The sequence below is a fragment of the Alosa sapidissima genome, chromosome 1 (assembly GCF_018492685.1).
Source record: "Alosa sapidissima isolate fAloSap1 chromosome 1, fAloSap1.pri, whole genome shotgun sequence".
Classification (NCBI taxonomy): Eukaryota; Metazoa; Chordata; class Actinopteri; order Clupeiformes; family Clupeidae; genus Alosa; species Alosa sapidissima.
In genome coordinates this window covers 42,139,523-42,161,451 of record NC_055957.1, presented here as the reverse complement: position 1 = coordinate 42,161,451, position 21,929 = coordinate 42,139,523, and the positions used below count along the sequence as shown (strand labels likewise).

At 42.3% G+C, this 21,929-nt stretch overlaps 4 protein-coding genes across 4 annotated transcripts; 1 reads left to right on the top strand and 3 right to left on the bottom strand.

Annotated features, from left to right (window-relative positions):
* Window positions 1-2,736: 2,736 nt before the first annotated feature.
* On the bottom strand, window positions 2,737-7,373 carry si:ch73-109d9.1 (gastrula zinc finger protein 5-1). Its single transcript, XM_042096244.1, has 7 exons — window positions 7,070-7,373; window positions 6,428-6,766; window positions 4,458-6,274; window positions 3,903-3,980; window positions 3,369-3,458; window positions 3,159-3,263; window positions 2,737-2,988 (listed from the first exon to the last, which is right to left on the bottom strand). Exons 2-3 carry the CDS (start codon window positions 6,705-6,707, stop codon window positions 4,968-4,970), a joined length of 1,587 nt encoding a protein of 528 aa, XP_041952178.1. The 5' UTR covers window positions 6,708-6,766; window positions 7,070-7,373; the 3' UTR covers window positions 2,737-2,988; window positions 3,159-3,263; window positions 3,369-3,458; window positions 3,903-3,980; window positions 4,458-4,967.
* A 1,178-nt stretch (window positions 7,374-8,551) lies between these two features.
* On the bottom strand, window positions 8,552-12,671 carry si:ch73-109d9.3 (zinc finger protein 250). Its single transcript, XM_042096297.1, has 3 exons — window positions 10,981-12,671; window positions 10,606-10,730; window positions 8,552-10,497 (listed from the first exon to the last, which is right to left on the bottom strand). Exons 1-3 carry the CDS (start codon window positions 11,246-11,248, stop codon window positions 9,385-9,387), a joined length of 1,506 nt encoding a protein of 501 aa, XP_041952231.1. The 5' UTR covers window positions 11,249-12,671; the 3' UTR covers window positions 8,552-9,384.
* Window positions 12,672-12,873: 202 nt separating this feature from the next.
* si:ch73-109d9.2 (uncharacterized protein LOC565042 homolog) lies at window positions 12,874-17,180 on the bottom strand. The gene is made up of 4 exons (XM_042096082.1): window positions 16,400-17,180; window positions 16,185-16,312; window positions 15,984-16,083; window positions 12,874-14,105 (listed from the first exon to the last, which is right to left on the bottom strand). The coding sequence occupies exons 1-4, from the start codon at window positions 16,674-16,676 to the stop codon at window positions 12,937-12,939; spliced, it is 1,674 nt and encodes a 557-aa protein (XP_041952016.1). The 5' UTR covers window positions 16,677-17,180; the 3' UTR covers window positions 12,874-12,936.
* Window positions 17,181-17,260: 80 nt separating this feature from the next.
* On the top strand, window positions 17,261-21,887 carry LOC121712005. The gene is made up of 4 exons (XM_042095909.1): window positions 17,261-18,224; window positions 18,777-18,916; window positions 19,064-19,169; window positions 19,308-21,887. Exons 1-4 carry the CDS (start codon window positions 17,957-17,959, stop codon window positions 21,548-21,550), a joined length of 2,757 nt encoding a protein of 918 aa, XP_041951843.1. The 5' UTR covers window positions 17,261-17,956; the 3' UTR covers window positions 21,551-21,887.
* Window positions 21,888-21,929: the final 42 nt, after the last annotated feature.

Below are 21,929 nucleotides of genomic sequence, written 5' to 3'. Positions count from 1 at the left end.
ATAAAATGAATTTTACATGTGAAATCTATGAACTAATCATGTTTTGGTACTTGTTGTCTAGTAGATACCAGTGAGAATTGAGTGTGGATAATGCAATTTAGTGAGACAGTTAGAATCATGTAGGCCTTTCAGCGTGATTTATTTTTGTGGAAAAAATGTGCTGGACTGGGCGGCGGTCATATTTTGTACCGCTCTGCGGTACATCTAGTTTAAAATGATATAAAAGTATGTTGGTTAGGAATAACTTCAGTGTATTACTTGATTATGATTGAGGTTATATAAATACATGCTTTACAGTTTCAAACTCGTTCTCTCATCATGATGTCTACAAACCATAGTGATAATTTACTACCACAACATCTGGTGTAGCCAGTTGCACTAATCAAGCCATAAGCAAAACTGTATCGCACCAGTGCTACGTTGGTAAATCATCCATCGCACAAACTCATTTTTTTTGTAGCATGTACAACATATGTCACATTGTTACACCCTAGCAACAACCTAGCAACCACTTTCATAATGTCAACCTAGCAACCACCTTAGCAACCAATATGATTACTCTAGCAACCAGCATAGCAACAGCTATATTTAGCATAGCAATCACCATATCTACCCTAGCAACCACCTCATATACCCTCATATAGCAACAACCTAGAAAGGTAGGGAGAGTTATAATACTTTAATGTCAAGGCGGAAATGTAGAACTGTAGATGGTGGTTTATGGTGCTATTCGACTTCAAGAAAACGTGATTTATCAGATCAGGGCCCTTTCTTCCATTGCTCTGTGGTCCAGTTCTGATGCTTGTGTGCTGATTTTTGGCACTTTTGGCAGTGGCACCCTGACTGGCATCCTGACTGTACTGTGGTTATGCAGCTCCATACACAACAAATTGCAATGCACTGTGTGTTCTGACACCTTTCTATCAGAACCAGCATTAACTTTTTCAGCAATTTGAGCTACAAAGTCCCTCAAATCTTTACTCTATTTCCCTGCTTCTAACACATCAACTTGTGAGCTATGGTATATTGTTTCCTAACAACAAGCCTTGGTTGAATAAAGATGTACAACTCCTGAAGGTCCATAACATTGCTTTCCGGTCTGGTGACACACAACAGTACAGCTCAACCAGGGCGAAACCTGATGAAGGGCATCTGGGATGCTAAAAAAGAACACAAGCAGAGAATTGAGGATTACTTTAGCAACTCGGACCCCGTCGAGCATGGTAGGGGATACGTCACATAATCAGGCAGAATAACACTACCAGCCTGACTAGCAGCGGCGCCCCAGTAGCAGAGCAGCACAACAGAGTCGATAGAGCTGACAGAGTGGTGCGCAGGAAACAATCTGACTCTTAACATCAAGAAAACAAAAGAAATCATAATCGATTTCAGGAAGAGGATGTTCATGCACCACTGTACATCAACGGGGAGAAGGTGGAAAGGGTGTCAAATTTCAAAGTCTTTGGCACACACATTACAGAGGACCTCTCATGGACAACAAACACCACAGCATTAATGAAAAAGGCACAACCCTCAGGAAAATAAACGTACAACAGCTCCTTGTGTCATTCTACCGCTGTGCCATTTAGAGTGGCATCCTGGTGTGGTACAGAAGAAGCTCTGCAGCAGACAAAAAGTCCCTGCAGAAAATAATCAAAACTGCACAGAACATCACAAAACAACAGCTACCTGCTCTGGACAACATCTTCACCTCCTGCTGCCTGCAGAAGACAGACAGCATACTGAAAGACTCATTCCACCCTGCCCATCAACTGTTTGAAGTGTAGCAAGTGATCATAATCACTGTTTTTATATTAATTGAGGAGGTACTTACTACATTTTAGTGAAGATATGCTGCTTGATGCATTAACAATGGCAACTCTGTCATTTATAAACATTTATGTAAAAATGGAACAAAATCAATCAGGTATTCTTGTAGACTTTCATGTCAAGCAATATTGCATTGCTGCACACCAAAACCTAACCTTTGACACCTTTGCACACTGCTGCTTATATTTAAAAAGGTCCTTTTTTTAGTCTAGTCCCAGTCTGTCCCTGTTCACGCACGCACACACACACACCCTATTAGAGTAAGGGCAAGTGAAACAAAGGCAGAATGCAGTAATGGCAAGTTCTATACAAACTGCAAACTAAAAATGTAAATTTAGCTAAGAAATTTATTAGGTAGCCATATGAAATTTTAACAGATTGAAGAGCAGACCATGTACTTATTTGTGCAAAATATTTTTGAGAAAAAGTGCAGATACTGCTCTTAGCCTTTGTAGGACAGTTTTGTTCAAGCTCCAATTGATGTTTCTGAGTGTATGAAATTAAGTCACCTGTCTACAGTTGACATATATATCCTTTTCTTTAAAGCTGTGAACCACACATGTTGTATAAGGTACAGTGTAACAAAATACCATATAGGCCTACCATACATGTGAGTGGTTAAACATGAAGTGTCATCATTATTGCACCTGAGTTCCAGATTACCACACAGAACAGTGACCTGATAAGTCCTGTTTTTACACAATAACTTGGCCAAGAGTAATGGTTAAGCCTGACAATGTAACATTTAGCAACACTGATTGCCGGAAACAAATGCAATCATATACATTGCACTTTACTTTCTTTTTGTTCTTGGTAAAATCACACTGTTAGATACAAGGGCACAAACTAGGCAAGAGAAGATGGTAAATGTAGACATTCTAGAGAAAAAGCTAACATCTCAACAGCTTTGGGGGTGAATGACATTTATTATTCTTAACTGATGAGCCCAACAATATACATCTATTAATAGTGGAACAGGTTAGAAAGTTGACAAAACTCCACTTATTAATCACCAGCAATCTTCTACTTCAGCAACACATAATTTTATTCATTGATTTCCCAGCACACTGAAAATGTCCCTGTTTTACATTTAATTTGGCATTAGTTAGCACTATAGCCACTGTTTGTTGACAACTGATTTCTTTCCATTGAAAAATCCTGCAAGAAAGGAAAGACATTGTAAGATGAAATTTCCAAATGCAGATGAAGCAGTAATACAACATACACATGCAAAGTACAGATTTATATGTTTATGTAGTTCATCTCATTGTATTGTAGCTATTATTATTATTATTATCAGAACAATTTTATGAATAGCAGAAAAGCACCTTTGCTCTCCTCCTCAGATAGTCTCTTCTGTTATGGAGCATTTTAGTGCAGCGTACAATCACTTCCATTTCCCTGCCAGAGAGCTGTGGCATTGCTGATATGATCTGTGTGCACATCATATAAACACCTTTTTAGGCACCATTTCACAACTTCCCAATTTCTTAACACTTAAGTACAGGGATGAATGGATTGTGCATGTTACAACCGACCTTAGCTGTTATAGGGCCCCACTCAATATTTCTGCTATAGCAGGCCCTCTGCCATACTTGGGACTGTATAAGAATTTGTCTGGCTACACTCTGAAGTCAAAAAAGGCATCCATTAGAGATTTGAATTATATGCCATTTATAGGTGCTCTAAGCGATGCTGGGTAACGTCACTTCTGTTGACTTTCAAACAAAACAAAGAGCTAGCTCGCTACTTCCTCCCCCTCTCTCCCGTGCTGCTCGCGTGCAATTGAAACTCTCCTAAACGCTCATCTCGTCTGTGATTTGCTGGAACAGTTTGTTATGTTTTTATAGGCTAGGTTTGCCCAGGTTGTTTTTGTTGCCATTTTTGGAACTGGGCTGTCCACAGAGATTGTGTTTTTTTACAGTGTATGCAGGACACAGACAGCTAGTGGATGGTTAGGTGATGTTTGCAGTAAGTGACAAACATGTTTTAGCCTAAAAAACGTGTGGCATCACTTAGAGCACCTTTAAATCATTTAGGACATCTTTAAAGACATGAAGGAAAGTACTTACACTAAATGTCTTCTGTCTGTTTTTTGGTCTCCTTTTGACCTCTTGACTATTTGCCCATCTTGTGACATTTTGAATAACCTGTAAAGAAAGAATGAATAAAACAAACAATTAATCAGCATCATCAGCACTGCCATCAGATTCATTTGGGTTGACTTGTTCCACTTAACAGTTAAGAAATAAAGTGTTTTGGAGCATCATTTTGCAAAGGCAAAGCAAATTTTACACATTGTGACATCCTAGATAAAGCCTCATCAATGTTGGTCAATTCCTGATGTGACATGGTAAACAGATTTAATCAAGGACTTAAAAGTCTGAAAAGTGGCAACTTTATCCATTTCCTTGTTTTTTACTGTGTGCGATGTTACACAATGTTTTGTATTAGTGTACCTTTAAATATAATCTCTGAATATATGATAGAAAATGTTATTATAGCAAATAGTCTTAAGGGGATATAGACAAAATCAATGATGAGAAGAATGTCTGAACTAAATAAAGCATGTTTTGTATCAGCAGTTAAAAAATCACAAAGTAACACTAAAGTAAGTGTGGATTTACTTCAGTAGGTATACTCCATACATGTGTAAGTGTGCCCATCTTGTGTAAGTTGCACTCGACAAGTCCTACATGAATGCTATTTCAAACAAGCAGACATTCCAACCACGTACCATTGACACTGATACAATGTGGAGACATTTAAATTGGTTTAATGAATATCTCACACAAACCTCAGATTAAGGCTACCCTGTGTAAGAGTGTCTTTTCAGAATTGTAACACTTGTTCATCACACAAAAAACTTTAATTTATCATTACAATTCTCAATTCTCTGGACATTTATGAATCAGCTTTCTTTTAAATCACATTTGCTGTGAATGTACCCAGATGGCTGATCTACATGACCACATGCATATAAAAGAAGTTGTCCACAATGCACTATGGCGTTGAAGGGCCTGACTGAGTGGAACTTGAAAATGTCCTTATTAATGTGGTTTATTAATTCATTATTTCTTTATTGAAGTCTGACACAGTCTCTGCTTGGTCAACAGGCCTCCTTCAGATCAGCCACATTACAGACAGGAGTCGCTCGGACTGCTGTGCCGCCGCAGGTGGACCCTCAGGTTGCTCGAGCGTGTGAACCTCATGCCACAGAAGGCACAGCCGTACACTTTCTCTCGCGTGTGGATGTTCTGGTGCTGCTTGAAGTTGCTCAGCCGCGCGAAGCCTTTCCCGCAGTGCGCACACACGTAGGGCTTCTCGCCTGAGTGCTGCCTAAGGTGGATCTTTAGCTCAAAGTTATACACAAAGCTTTTGTCGCAGTGGGGGCAGTTAATTGGCTTCTTTCCCGTGTGAGTGAGCATGTGGGCCTTCAGGTGGCACAGGTGCTGAAACCCTCTCCCGCACTGCAAACATGGGTGGCGCTTTTCAGTATGGAGCTTCTGGTGCGCTTTCAGATACTTATATGTCGAGAATCTCTTTGGGCAAATAGAGCAGCCAAAGGCCCTCTCTTCACGGAGGCCTTGTGGTCGGGACACGGGTGAGTTTTCACTCAACACCAAGCTGTTGTTGGGAGTGGTGTATCCAACAACGCCCTGAACCTGTAAATCAGATCCAACTGACTTGTCAGTCAAATCTGCCATTGCTGGACTGAACAGCAGGGGCTGGACCTGCCCGGTTTGTGATGCCAGTGTGTCCAGCTTAACAGAATATGACATGACGAACGCGTCTGTCTCCTGTGAGACAAGAGGGGAGATATTGTTAAGGGTCTCTACCTGCATCTCCTCCTGGTTCCAGGGCACGCTGGAGTGTGTCTCTGGTGGATTGGCCATGTCCTGACAAAGCTCTTCCTCCTCATGACTGGGGTTCCACACCGGCAAGGCCTCTTCCTCCTCCTTAATAAGAAACGGAGCTGCCGAGTCGCTCTCCGACTTCAGATCAGGGAAAGCAGAGGGGGGGACCAAGTCACTGCTGGTGCTACTGTGGCAGCTGCTGCCTGGTACTGCTAACGTGGCGTGCAGGCTTGTCTGTGCTGCCTGTGATTCCTGAACACTCTCTCTGATGTGGGGCGAGGAGACCACCCCACCAGGGTCGGCTGCATGTCTGTTTTTGTGCTTGGCACCAGAGAGGGAATCAATCTCCTGGTTTATGGCAGATCCGGCAGTTGAAATGGGGCTCTGCAATGTCCACTGCTTGTCTGGTGTTGAAGATGGAGATGACAAACTCAGGCTTTGACTGTCCCCCTTATTGTTTACATAGGAAGGGGCTACACAAGGCTTGCTATCGCGTATCTCTCTGGAGCTCCACTCCTCTTCTTCACACAGTTGTCCACACTGGCGCTGCTCACGGACACTCAGGCTCAGGCAGAGGGTGTCGGCCTCTAAACAAAAACATGCAGATAAGTAGGTGTTAGGCTACTGTCCCAAGTGCCTCTTTGGACCTTTGGACAGTCCTTCAGAAGCCTACTTCTTCAAAGCCAATATGTCTGCATTTCAGTCTAATTGAAAGCATCCATCCTTATTAAATCACTTACCTGTTTGTGGCTCATTGTGTGTTCCGTCACTGGAGGCGCTAGCTTTTCCACAGTTTACACACCTCACCCGCTTCACTTTTTCACGCTCTTTTTCCCTTAGTTTGAGCTCAGATAGCTGTAGTTTCAACCGCAGCATCTCGACTTCCTGCCTGCCACGGCCCATTTCCTCTAAGAAGCTGTCCTCCACCAGCCTAGTGATCTCGTACATGGCTGACTTGAGGACAGTCTCCAACAGGCTGGAGAGCTGGGACTGAAAGGTGAGGATGAGGGCCTCTGACATCTTTTAAATGTAGTCTGAGATGGCGCTTCGATGCCAACTTGTAAAAGCTTTGCATCAGCCTACAGTGAAATAAAACAACACACATCATTTCCAAGCGAGAAGATAGCCTACGATATACGTGTCAACAAACAACAACTGCTTACGGAGCACAAATAAATGAGCTACATGGGTTATTTGTGCTATATTAACCGTCGGAACTGATGCTGATTCAATAACTGCAATAGCCTCTCTCTCTCTTCTCCTCTCGATGATTAGACTAACATACAGGCTAAAATAAACAAAATGTCTGCGTCAGTTTTGTGAATCGCTGATATTGCTTTCCCAAGCTTTAACATTATTCTTTCGAGATGCAGTATACTCACCAGTAGTGGTCGATTGTTTATTTATTGGCAATTAGCCTGACATTGTTGGTATCATTTGACCATCAACCCCCTTTCTTAGCAGTCCGACGATAGTCCTCAGTATGGATAAAAACACACTGCCACCTATGTGCATGGGTGATTCACTCGGGTGTCTAGATTACAATTCTGCTGCGTCCACAGGGTGGCGCTGGTTGCGCTCAACAGTCAAAGCCGTAAACTGCTTTTATCCAGTTTCTTTATTTTTCCCCCCATTTTATTTATTTCCTTTACTTCTGTATCACCCATCATGTCTAGCCCCTCCTTATGTCCTCTTGTAGTAGCTTTTTTTCCACACAATGTCATCTTTTCACTATGTTCTGCGTCTGTGTAGTAGCCTAGGCTATCTTTGATCTCTGCGTCTGTGTAGTAGCCTAGGCTATCTTTGAGCCTAGGTTATCTGTGTCCTGTTTGTATAGTGTGGTCCTTTAATTGTACAATGTCCTCTGTCTTTGTGTTTCTGTCTGTATGTAATGTACAATGTCCTTGAATTGTAGTGTCATTGGCTGACTTGAAAGGTGCTTATAAATAATAATAATAATAATATTATAATATTAAATTAAGAATAAATGATGGCTCTGATAATTAGACGATGTAGAGGCATCTCCCTATTACACATTCAATCGGCCTTTGTTTTAAGTAGCGATAACTATTTGCAGGCTTCATCTTTCATTAACATTCACAATTAACTCAACAACACATCAAGAAAAGTATTTCAGTATTTAATGAGAACTCTGGCATGGGATATATAAATAATTAACATTTTGTTTAATAAATAAAAACAATATATCTATGACTATGTCATTACTACAAAAGAGGAATGAAAGGTATGTGTTGTCATAAAGAGGAAATGGTGTGTGATTATGTACTATTGTTTCAACTATTTCATGAATGCGCAATGTCAGGGAACAAGACATCTACTATACTCCAGGCTACAATTTTAACAAGACAATCTTAGTCACAAAACAGGACACATTTCTGTGAAGTAAATCCATAATATTACTTGCTCAACTGTTTCAGACAGTGAGTGATAATATAAAAAATTCCACACTAGAGTTTACTACTGTGTAACCATTATAACAGTTTAAATAAATAAAGTTAGAAAATTAAAGGCATAGTTAAAGGGACTGTAAGCGATTCTGCATGACGTTGCATTTGTTGATATTCTTAACAGACACTTTTGTTCAAAGTGATTTACATTATATTTGAAGCAAACACCAAACAGAACCCACCAGAGAGGTAGCTCACCCCTCCCTTTAATGGTCCCCGCACAACTCCACTCTGTGTTTTGTTATTGTTCAGGGGACAGGCTGCTACTTTGTTTGTTTTCATGGAGCCATGAGCTGTGTACGAAGCTAGGTTTGTTTTTACAGTGTACACACAGAATTGGCAGCTTGCAGATCGTGCGGACATATTCGCTAAATGTGACAAAAAGTGCACAATTGCTTTTCTAGGTTCCCGTTTATTGTATTGTATGTTTTGAGACAGTATACCTCAACTGCTTCTAAACAAGTTACAGGTAAATAAGAGTGCTGTCCAATATCTTGTGATCAATTCTGTCTCTAACTAAATGCAAAGTGGAACATTTGACTATTCAAATTGACTATGCAATTTTCTGTGTGTACTATTCAGCATATAGGCCTAATACACACCTGTAAATAATTATGTTACTTTGAAAAGGGGGTAACAATCACAAGATAGTAAATTTGAGGAATGATGAACACGTATTCAGAGTTCACTACCAAGCTTTTTGTCTTGGTTTAAACAATATTGTAAATACAATGTAGTGTAGTGTCACGTTGCTGGTGATCTATCGTGCTGGGCTCTATTATACCTCTTTGGAGAAAAGCACTGTTTTTATGTTAACTCTTGCAGGGAGGGTAACAAAACAATTGACAAACGAATACAATATGAAGATGTGGCTAACATAACATAAACACAAACATAGAACATACTGTAAATACATAAAAATGAATAAACATATTTATTGCTTCAACACTCTCTATCCATCAGTATCCACTACAACACCGCAGTAATTGAATAGATAACATGATAATGGAATATCTGAACAGAGGTGTATGACAACACTCATATGGAGTCATCCCTTCTGCTGTCGATACCAACCGGTGTTGGCAATTAAGCAATTCTCAGACAAAGAGGTAGCGGTAATAATAAAAACTCTGCTAGTAAATGGTGTATTACAGATATGACATTTGCTATCTGAGTAGAAATTATCCATGTTCACTTGAGCCCAAACCTACAGCCGCCTATCCATCCTGTCATAGATGAGCAGAGTGGATTCTCTGGTGCCTCTTCAGATTGCACTTCTGGGTGAAGCGTTTCCCACAGTCCGAACAGATGTATGGCCGTTCTCCTGTGTGTACCCTGCAGTGAGCCTTCAGGTTGCTGAGTTTGGTGAAGCTCCTGCCGCACAGAGCACAGCAGAAGGGCCTCTCACCCGTATGGGTCTGCTGGTGCGCCCTCAAGTGGCACAGGTGAGAGAAGCCTTTCCCACACTGGTTGCAGCTATGAGGCGCTTTGACAGCGTGGTGGCTCAGGTGTGTCTTGATGCCCGCTACCTGTGGGTAACCTCTGGCCACGTGGATGCCGCCGATTCGTCGGCCACCAGTGTAAACTCTCTGGTGGTGATGGAGCTGGATGGGCTTGGTGGCAGAGCTCTTGTAAAGAGAGGCATTTCTGTCCACTTCCACAGAGGCCAGGCTTGAGGCTGTCACCACAGATGGCTGCGCTAGGGCTGGGTTGTGTTTTCTAACAGGCTCATGGCGCTCCATGGGTTGAGAGGCCAGACGGTCTGTTGGAAGCTGAGGACGGGGGATCTTCATCACAACCTCTGCCTGGGGCCGACTTGGTGAAGTCTGGGGTACAATGTCCACCCTTGACCTATTTACTTTGGAGGAACTGAGAACCACATTGTCCCTGGGTGCCTCTTCCTTCTCTCTCCACTGTGGATACACAACCACAACCTCCTGCTTTACTGATGCAGAGTCCGAGGCCCCAATATGATGCCTTGTGTTGAGAGAGTCTGTGGAGGACTGTGGGTTGCTGCCTGATTGGTGCTGGGAAGAAACAGCAGTTGTTGTGTGGTCTGATTTGAAATCAGGGTCAGTGTGTGTTCTAATAGGGTGACTCCTTGAGAATCCTCTGTCCTGATTACTCGGTCCACTCTTACGGTTTTTCATATCTAGCTGCTTCATCACTGGCTCAGGTAGTTGACAGTCACCCAATACACCAAAGCTCTCCCTCTGAGCCTTCTGCTGGTCTCCTGAGAAGCTGTGGACCATGACAGACTCGGCATCCTGTGACACTGATGGATCTGTGATGACTTCTTTCTTCACCAGGTCAGCAGGTTGAACAGCAGTCAATTCTATAACCTAGAACAGATTTTTTTTTTTTTAAATCAAGCAAATAAAAATAAAAAACTCATGCATCATATGTATGATACAAATGAAAAACAAAATGTGAGCAGCTATGACATGTACCTTGAAATCTCTGTCGGAGCCAGAGGAAGGAATCTCCTGTTCCGCTTCTGGGGCTTCCCTTCCACAGCTGGCCCATCTCCCAGCCACTCCATCCTCCTGCTTCACAACAGGACATTCCTCTCCACCTTTGATGAAGACGGTTGGTCAAATTCAGAAGAACATGTAGGGTGAAAATTGCTATAGGATCCTATGAGACATGACTACATGAGCTGTGATACAGTTCTATTATGATTTTTAAAAGAGTGTTGTGATATGCTATTGTAGTAATATAACAATATATATAATATGTCTAGAATGCTAATATACTTCGTAATGTTTACTGTTTCTACCATCCTTCATCCTTTTGTAATGTTCTAGACTGCTACTAAAACACACCAGGTTGTGATTCATCAGTGGGGAAAATGCTCCTTCCACAGTCTGTACATTTTCCTCTCCTGCTCTTCTCCCATTCTCTCTCCTTGAGTTTGAGCTCGGACAGCTGCAATCTTCGCTGCAACAACTCCACTTCTTGCTTCCCGCGGCCCACTTCCTCTAACAGGCTGTCCTCCACCAGCCTGGTGATCTCGTACATTGCAGATTTAAGAATGGTCTCCAAGACATTAGACAACTGAGTCTGAAAAGTGATGATGACTGTCTCCGACATGTTTGGTGATCTGTATGGGAGAGCACTTTACACGAAGTGTTTAATTTCACCCTTAACTCCCCTGAGGTCCGACTCTGAATTTTTGTTAATATCCTACTTATGCATCAACATTGAGAAGAAAATATACAAATCTCATCAAACCAGTCCATTCCTTAAATACCTCGTCTCTAACTTGCATAACATTACCTAAGGTCAAATCTTCAGAAACGAACTGTAGCCTATGCCACTCTGCAGAGGTCTCACTGACAGCCTTAACACTAGGCATGCCCGCCCCGACACCGACTCACATCAATATAAACACAAGCAAAATATATCGCTGAATGAGACCGCAAAGAAAGACAACACTGGACAGGCAACATCAAAGCTCAATCAGCACACTAGGCTAAATAAGGTTTTTTATTCTCGATGGTTAATATTATGTTAACGTTAGCTAGCTAACCTCTAGCCTAGGTCCTACCTACGTTAACGTTGCCTAGCAAGCTCACCTTAGCCTACAAAAGGCTGACCTGGCACATTAAATCAAGGGGATAGTGAATGTAATTCGGAAAGTCATGTCATTAGGCGCTCCTATAGCATAAAGTACCGTGTACTGTTTAGATACTATGAAGCTAACAAACTTAGCTGTTGCACCAAGAACTACCTCGACGTAGAAAATGAAAGGCTTGTTGTAAACAGTGATGTCACCCATGGTACGGTGGCCTTAAAGGTCTTGCCTACAGGCTCCGTACTTCGCCTATTTACAATCTTTGGGTAGCCTACATGGCATCCCCGTCGATCTTTCTGCCATTGCTGTTATTAATCAGGCATAAACCTAGAATATGTGTGTTCTTGTTCAAAACACTAGTAATCCAGCTGTTTATTTTATGATCCGTTTTGCCTTTATTTAAACATAATCATTCAATGTTACATATGGGCCATGATAATTCATCCATGATTATGTTTGCGGATCTAAATTCACTCAGTGGCAGTACAACTTAGTTTTGTGTAGTTGCTAGGAGAACAAAGAAGTATGCTGCTGTATTATTTGTACACACAATATGGCAGGACTGTGTAGACTCTATTAGGTTGTTAACTTTTATCATTTCTGCTGACATTACGTTAAGTAGTTATCCTCAGCAGAAACCTGTGGCAACTTAAGGGCCTCCAGGCAACAATACATAGGAGAGATGTGCCCATACAAGTGGAATTTATAAATCATTTTATCTAAATAACAAGATTAGTGGTATGACCCAAGCCCATCATAATGACCCAATGTTGGAATGGAAATCATATACATATGAGGCCAATAACATTGGTTTTAATGAAGTCTTCACATTAACAAAAGTAAAATAAGTACAATGTAATTTACCTTATGCACAGTAATTCAACATCAGACTTTTAAATACAAAATAAAAACCCCTTACAATAAATCTCCTTACAAGATTTATATAATGGATATTCAAAAGTTACAAACACTGGCGGTAATAATAAACAATTGAAATATAGTACAGACACAAAAAACGTTGCTCTTAAATTACAAAATTGAACGAGAGGATAATAAACAGGCAACATCAGCAAATAACTAGAAATACAACTAGGATATGGCACCTCTATAACAATGAGATTAATGATTTTTTTTTTTTTTAATCTGGTCCCATCATATATACGCTCTACTTACTTATTCCAAACACCAGTTCTTGTTTTAAATCTTAGTTCCTGAGGTCAGGTCTGTGTTTGCGCTGATGTGACTTTAGATGGTCCAAGCGTTTGAAGCTGAGGCCGCACACTGTGCAACAATACGGCCTCTCTCCTGTGTGCGTCCGGTAATGGACCTTTAATATGTCTGCTCGGGTGAAACTTTTGTCACACAGTGTGCAGCAGTGTGGCTTCTCCTGGGTGTGGATACGCCGGTGCAGCTTCAGGTTCCACAGACGGCTGAACTTGTTGCCGCAGAGCGAGCAACAATATGGCTTGTCAACTGCATGGCTGCAGTGGTGTTTCTGGAGGTCGCTGAAGGAGGAGAAGCCTTTGCCACAGTGGCTACACAGATGAAGGCCTTCTCCCTGATGGATACGCTGATGGACTTTAAGGTTGCAAGCTTGTGTGAAGGACTTCCCACACTGATTACAGGAGTAACGACCAGAAGACCCAGTACGGTGGGACTGCATGTGTGCCTTGAGGGACCTGGCATCAGGAAAATTAATCAGACACTGACTGCAAGTGTGTAGTCGCTCTTCCCTACCACTGCGTTGAACCAGGCCATGGGTTGATGTCAGGGGTGTGTGACTGAAGGGGTCTCCTGCGTACATTTGTTCAGGATTGTCCAGTGATGAACCACTGGGGAGTACTCCATGCTCCCGCTGTTCTGCTTCCCCATTGTTTTGGTATATAGCACTGGGGTCCTCCAGGTACCCATCCTCATTGATCAGGAAACAGTTGAGGTCAGCTGAGCCAGTGTTTCCACATGAAGGATTGGCAGGGGGTTGTCTGTGAGTCCCCCTGACAGTGCCTCTCCTCCCCCTAAGTGTGCCAGATGCATGTGTGCGCCGAGTACCCTCTTCCATTACACCCAAGTCAGCAGGGAGATGGGCCTGAGCTGTGCTGTAGCTAAGAGCACCATCCTCTCTCGTGGGAGAATTCGCCAATCCATCAAGGTCACCCATGTCCAGGACCTGGCTGCTATAAGATGTGTCAAAGCTGCCAAGCTCATCCATACTGTATCGGGATCTGTATGGCAACCCTTGCAGGTCCTCTGCTTCCCGATCTGGGCCAGGGTCTTGGGACTGGATCTCTAGTTCAGTGTCCCATTCCTCCTGGCACTGTTGGAGATGCTCTTCGCGGCCACATTTACTGTCGGATGAATGCAAAATCTCTTCTTCTGGAATGATATTGATGAATATTTGTTAGGGCACCCTTGCATTTGCTTTATAAAAAATATGAATATTGTTAAAGATGCAGTCTCTAATTTGTTTTAGGTTTGCAAACGTTTGCTGATATTTTAACTCAACCGCCAATCAAATTACACCCCTAAATTACACCTTTAAATTCCATGCACAAACACTGCAGTCTTTAGAGCAAACAAGGAATGAACAGGTAGCCTAGAGGATCATGGGGAGCAATTCACTGAATTAGACAGAAATGATCTGAAGGACCTGAATCACAGACTGCACTTTATGATTTTTGCCCCAAGGCTGGAACATCCTTCCACTACACATCATGTGCTGTCCCACAGTTGCTACCTCTTCTCTCTGCTCTATTGTTTTATAAATGTTTATTTATTGCACCTCATCTCTTTTTATTCATTTTTTATGCCCTGTCACCTGAACCTATTTTATTTTAATTTTATTTATTCTTCTAATCTTTTCTTGTTACGCTACTATAATACTGGCTCCTCTTTTACCTATGTGTGCACAAATAACTACCTCTCTGCCATACCCGTGAAGCACTTTGGGTCAACTCCTGTTGTCCTGTTTGGGTCAACTCCTGTGCTATACAAATAAATTGACTTGACTTGACTAGGATGCTAAATTTCCTGCGACTCAGGTCATTTTCTGTTTAAAGGAGAATTCACTCATCATATTCATTGAATCAAGATCACTTCACCCTGAAACTTAAAGGAGAATTCCAGCTATTTTTCACATAGATCTGTTTCTCAAGGTCACCGAGCACTGTCTGTATGAACGTACGAACATGCACCCAGGGTGTAGCACTGTAGCTGCCTGGCAGCTCCAGCTGTTGACTGCAGCAACACAAGCTAGGTAGAACCGGTTGTTTTCAAGTTTTTTTTATACCAACAGTACTCAGCAGATTCGGACCACCCCTATACATGTAGGGCCCCCGCAAATGAATCAATTGCGTCAAGTTAGTGACAGTTATATTTTTGATGAGAAGATGAAGCAGAACTATCAGGGCATGAGGAGAGAAAAAACTCCATGCGGGTGAACAGCGGGAATAGCCGTTAGGTAAACTTGTTGTGTTCCTCTTCAGGTTTGATATCAACAAATAATAATAACTGGTCTGCTGAATTGCATCTCTAAAGTCTGTGTCTTTAACCTAATGAAATTAAGTTAATTCACCATTGTTTTTTAAATTACACGTGAGTAACAGGCTACGCAACTATTGGTAAACTTTTACATCTGAAAATAGCCTAGTTCCCTCTAGCTATCCAGTTAGCTCACGTCATGTTTGCTTGTCATTTGTGCAGTACTCACCAGAAATGAACATTGCATGACACTCCTCTGCGATTCAAGAAAGGTTCACTTGTTGGGTTTTTCCATATTTATTTTAACTAATGGCATGGCAAACATCATAACTTACATCCTCATATCCTTATAAACACCTATTTTCCAAGTAATAGCCAAGAAACACAACTTACTCTCCTAAAAGCACCTAATTAGACCACCAATACAATGCAATCATAACATTAAAGGTGAGTGTTAAAAAAGTTGAAAAACAATCTGAAATATTCAAATGACAATATTTTAGGCTACTTGTAATTATGAACTCCTTGCATAAGGCGTGCAGCATCATCAAAGACTGTTCCCACCCCAACCACAGAATGTTCACTCCACTCCGGGAGGCGATACAGGTCTCTTCGCACCCGAACCACCAGGTTCAGAGGAAGCTTCTTCCCTGTGACTGTCACCCTACTGAACTATATCTCTGCACCCCGGTGACCAACCAGCTCTGGTATTCGGTAACCTCGAGAAACAGAGATCTATGTGAAAGATCGCCGAATATCTCCTTTAACACTCACCTTCCATGCACAAACTCCACTTTTCAGTATGCTCCTGCAAATTGCGTAGACTCTCCTCTTTAGGTTGTGAATATCCCTTAACCCTGCTTGTAGCATTATCCTGTGAACATGAATGAATCATATTTTATGGAGTAACTGTATTCAGTAATTCAAGTACAATATAGAAGCACAAACATACAGCCCATGAGTAATTGTACACACCACAGTCAAACGACTGGACTCTGATGTTGGTTCTTGCCCTGCATCGGTAGAACCATCTCTTGTGCTGCCACCACAACTGTTCCACTCATCTTCTTGGACCTCCTCTTGCTTCAGCCCACCACCTCTATCTGAGACAAGTTAACCGAGGTTAATGCCCGACTAGGCTATATTTTAGACAGCAAGACGAATTTCGTATTAGGAGTCCAAGAACTTACTAGTCTGTGTTTCCAAGTTCCTTTCTACAGGGTTCTCGGTAGATCCAGTCTTCCCGCAGTTTACACACCTCATCCGGCGTACGTTCTCGCGTTCTTTACGTCTACTCTCAGACAATTGTAGACGCTTCTTAAGGGACTCCACCTGTTCTCTGCTTCGGGACACTTCTTCTAAAAAACTGTCCTCTACAAGCCTTGTTATCTCAAACATCGCTGCTTTAAAAACAGTCTCCATTACGCCAGATAACTGAGACTGAAAGGTCAATATCGCCTCAGACATCCTGGCTCGCGAAACGAAATCACCCCTTTCAACGTTGTAAGTGTACAACTGCACACAACCGAAAAGCTGACAATTTAGTGGTAGATTGCACTAATTATTACCTGCGAGGTAACTGAACTGGGTACCACATCTTAAACTCGATTCAGGAAGGGTACAGGTGGAACATAATCGCAACTGAGGCAGGCCCTACGGTTTAATTTGAAAAACATTACTTAAATGATGGAGTTATGGCACCATTTAGAACGATTAAAATCACCGAAACGTTAAGGAAATTATAGGCTACATACGGTAGCTAGATCGCCAACGTAACGTTAGGAGTTTTCGAAATACAATCAACATTCAACTCGCTAAAACGATTTTACATTTCCAAGACAAATACACTGTGGTTGTTTTTGGAAGACGCAGCTGAAAAGACAACTATGTGGCAAAATAGAGCAATTCCTGTGATCAGAGAACTATGTAAAATATTAGATTAATTAGCAGGAAAATTATGTCCAACTTCACCCTTAAAGCACGCTGAATTTCCGGAAACATATGTACGGGTCGGGCGACTGGACAATTTGTACCACTCATTGTTTGTGCGTATTTGCTTCGCTTCTGGTTGCCTGCCAGTCTCTTGATCTGTTAGCTTGTTGATTTATTAGCTCAGGCTCTCAGACTTAAGAGTGTTTTATCTTCTTTTTTACGTAGGCTACTACAACATTTAGCGGAATTATTATTTAGGAATAATTATTATATTCTGTTGTTTTGTTCGAATAAAAGCTAACTTTATGTATGATAGGATGCTTCTGTCCACCACATTTTAAACATGCTACTAGTTCCTGTAGATAAGCTAGTCAACTTTGGGACTGTTTGTGGTGTGGTGACGACCAGTTAAAATCTGTGGAAATGTTGCCTCTGTTGGCGCAGCGAGTGTTTTTGTCCATGTAGCTACTTGGGCAGATTGTAGTGCTAACATAAAACGTGTCCTCGTCTTTTCTAACCAACAACTTTCTCTCCCGTATATCACATTAATATTCCATTTCCGCATCACGCTTAAAATGCACACAGGCAGGCGACTAAGCTGTCAGTTACTTTCAGACGTTTACTGTGCGGAAGTGAACATTGATCTTTATCCTCCTGCTAGAGATATTGCGTCAACGACGGTGAACCTGAGGGCAAGAAGCCAGTTGTGCACGTTGAGCTGCATAGCCAACCCAAAATACTTTCGTTTACCGTCTATACCCTACTTTGGGTGTACTTATACGGTCTCTCTTTGAAGAACTCTTTGTTAAAGTATTATGATGTCAAATCATGGAGACTTTCAACGTCAGTTTACATCTGTTGTGGAGAGGTTACTGCATAACGTTGTTTCTGAGACAATGCAACTCTTCGAGAACTCAGTCCAGGAACTAAAAGTAGAGATAGTTCGAATCAGGAAAGAGAACGGTAACTTAAATGATAAGATTATTTTTTTTGAAAAGTCACAACCATGTACGGACCCAGGAAACAACTACATCCCCATTCTAAAAGATAATTCTCACAAACGTGACATCGGTGTGCAGTGTGGTAAGTTGTGATAGTCTACCGGTGAATTATTGTTTCTCTTTATTTCCTGGTTCAGGTTTCTGACCAGATCCCATGGACATCTCCGTCCTTCTCCAAACAATAACACAATTCAATTTGTCTTTGTAGGTCAATGGTCACTGGTTCTGAGAGGGCACTAGTTTTTACGTGGCTTAAGAATTAAACATGTGGCCTATAGGCTAGGCTACCCTATGTAAACATTGTTTTGTCTTCAATGATACAAGGTAGTATTTAGAGGCCTAGCCTACATAGAGGAAAATGTAAGTGTTCACTAATTTATGAACATGCATGTCTAATATGTTTATGTATTCATTAGGCCTAGATAAACACAATTGTCTGAAATCATAGGCTACTCAAATGATGTGTAGGCTATATCATATTGAAATAGAATTAGAGTTTTGAATTATTGAATTACAGTTTATCCTTTGATCTGAATGTGATCTGAATAGATTATATAAAATATGCCAAAGCCTACTCAGCATGTTGCCAGTTGTTTCAATGAATATGTAAAATGAAGTGTGATCTCTGTGTCAGTCAGGCCAACCGTGGTGGAGAGATCCTGCAGCCCTTGTTCTCGAAATGAAGATGATGATAGGAGTGCATTTCAAAACCTGTGCCCAAGTCTCTCAGAGGAGGAAAACCGCCAGTTGGCGTTGGTGCTTGTCAAGCAAGAGGTCACTGCTTATTACTAGTCCTTTCCCCCATTTTGCAGTTCTTTGTCAGTGGTTATTTTTTTGTCACATGCTCACTGTGGTTTTGTGCATTTTGTGTTTCTGTGAATCTCTCTCTCTCTCACTGTGTGTGTGTGTTGTCTCTCACAGGAGCTTGACTTAGATGACCACAGCACTGGATATTTTTTGCTAAAGCAAGAAGATGGTGAGCCAAAGCTTATCCGGAGGCAACATATAAAGGACATTCCACCAGAAGGTGAGAACATCTCATTTTGAAAATTGGTACAGCAATAAGTGTGAACTCTCAGCTTAAATTTGGAGACTTAATATTGTCATGTCCTCCAGATTTCACCTGCTTTTTCACTTAGTCATCCCAACCACTCTTTTTTTTTAGTGTTTCTCTCCTCCGGACTCCGTAGAAAGACGACAGAGAAAAGCCTTTCTGTAAAAGCTACTTCAGAATCTATTTCATCAGGCGCAAGAGTGGAAACAGAAAAGCACAGGATCAGTACATCTGAGGTCCACGCCAGAAGCAATTCAGAAGTGAGAAATCAAGAAAGTAGAGAAGTTAATGAGGGAAACATATTACAAGAAAATGCTAAATTAGGTGCTCGGACATCTGACACAAAGACACAAGCTCTCTACACATCTGCTACGACGCGTATTGCTGCCCTACACCCCCAACCCAGTGAACTTCCCAAGGGCAGTACAGTGCAGTCTCAGGCTCCAATTCCAATGTCACTGTCCATGTGCACACAAAATAAGGTGCTGATTCAGACCTCCCAGGTTAGAATCCAGTCAGCTCCACAGCCAGCCTTTAAAGCTCTTACTCTCCCTTCTCTGCGATCTCTTAAATCGGTTCCACCTGCCCAGGTTCCTCTTCTCCCTGTTCAAATTCCAGGGCTACTTTCAAATCAAGGGGCTAATATTACAAATCCCCCAGCTCAGTCTCATCCCTCACTTGTCAGTCACTCTGTCTCACAAGGCCAGGTACATTGTAAGCCAACTCAGGTGCCATTATCACAGCAACAAGCTCCCCCATTTCAGGTTTTGCCCCAAATGACACAGTTCCCTAATTTACAACCAAACATTGTTGCTTCAGCAGGCCAGGTCTTGTTTCCAGCGTGTATGAGCCCTTTCCAGTCATCTGCTTCATGCCAGGTTCCATCTAACATGCCTTCACTTCCATTAGATCATAATTCATCCGCGTGCCAAATGGGCTCAAATATGCCACTTGTTGCTTTACTCCAGAATTCAACTCCAGCTCCAATACCAGCAACTAGATCTTCTTTCCCAACACACCAACTTCTAACTTCACCTCCATCCCAGTCCTTTCAGTCAGCACATGAAACTTCACAAGTTCCATTGTCCTATCCATTAGAGAGTCTCTATGCCTCCCTGGACCCAATGTATGACCTGGAAGAACCGACCTTGACAATATTACACCCACCTTCCACGTTTGACCAGCCTAATATGCTGTCAGAGCATTTGTCCTCTGTGAGTTCCCAGCAATGTGTACCGCTGGTCCAACCAGGCATTGCCCTTCAGACGCCCTGCATGGCTTCTGATCAGTTCTCCTCAGGCCACTCAGGATCCCTCTCACTGTCAGGACAGCCTCACTCAATGTCAGGAAATGCAAATCTAAACAGACAGTACAGGAACCTAACCGCATGCTCAGGTCTGCTTAGTGTCTCAGGCTCAGCCCTACAAAGTGATGGAAGTTCCACCACCATCAAAAATGATGTCCCAAAAGAAGGACAAGGGCACAGTGATTCTGTCCTTTTGAAACTACGATCACATTTCAAGACTTGTCAAGAATCAAACCGGCCTAACACAAGGCAATTAGAGTCAGAAAGTCATAGTCTGGATGTTTCAGAAGAATCCAAACCCAAATCGAGCCTGCAGGAGCTCTCAAGTGATGGGCCCATTTATCAGACAGGTGGAGACATGACCATTCAAAATGACACGACTTCACAAAACAATGACTCAGTAAAGGATGACCTAGAAATTGATCAGAAAAGGTCAGGCAAGTCTCAAGCACGCAAAAACCAGTGTGAGGTCTGTGGCCGGGTCCTCAGCAATGCCTCAGCGCTAGAGAACCACGCTAGGCTTCACACAGGGGAGCGTCCGTTCTCGTGCGACAAATGTGGGAAAGCGTTCCCTAGCGTGAGGGGCCTGAACCGGCACGTCCAGATCCACGCCGATGAGAAGCAGCATCAGTGCCCCGAGTGCGGAAAAAGTTTCGTTTACCACTTCACTCTGACCAAGCACCAGCTCATCCATACGGGTGAGAAGCCCTTCCCTTGCAAGGTCTGCGGCAAGCGATTCTTGGCCAAAGCCGACCGGGCCACTCACATGCGCATGCACACGGGAGAGAAGCCTTACAGCTGCATGCAGTGCGGCAAGAAGTTCAAACACCGAATGGCGCTGAACATGCACATGCAGGGGCACAGAGGAGAGAAGCGTTACAGCTGCCCGACCTGTGAGAAAGGATTCGTGGACCTTGGCAATTTCAAGAGGCACAAGCGCATTCATACCGGGGAGAAGCCGTATGAATGCAAGGTCTGTGGCAAGAGGTTCACTCAGTCAGCACACCTCAAGAAGCACCTCAACACACAGCATGTCACAGATCAGTAGCCTCTGCAGTATGCACAGGTAGTGGCTTTTGTTTACACTGGAAGATTGAACTTAGAACAGCCTGTAAATGTGATATGAATTGCTAACTGATTTATTGTGACGTGCAGTCATTGTCTGTGGAAAACAACACAACTTGTGTCCAGAGAGGGACAACACATTCGGTTTTAAGAGTGTACTGTGACAATAACCAGATTGCATTTTACGACATTTCTGAGTTAATTTTTATGTTATATTTTAATTGTTAAAGGCTTGTGTTGCTATATGAAATGTGAAAGCTTGCTCATTCTGAGATTGCTGCTTGTGTTACTAAAAAAAATAAATATTGAAGACCTCTGTATTCCAGTCTTTTTGTACCTTTTCTAAAGACATCTATAGATCA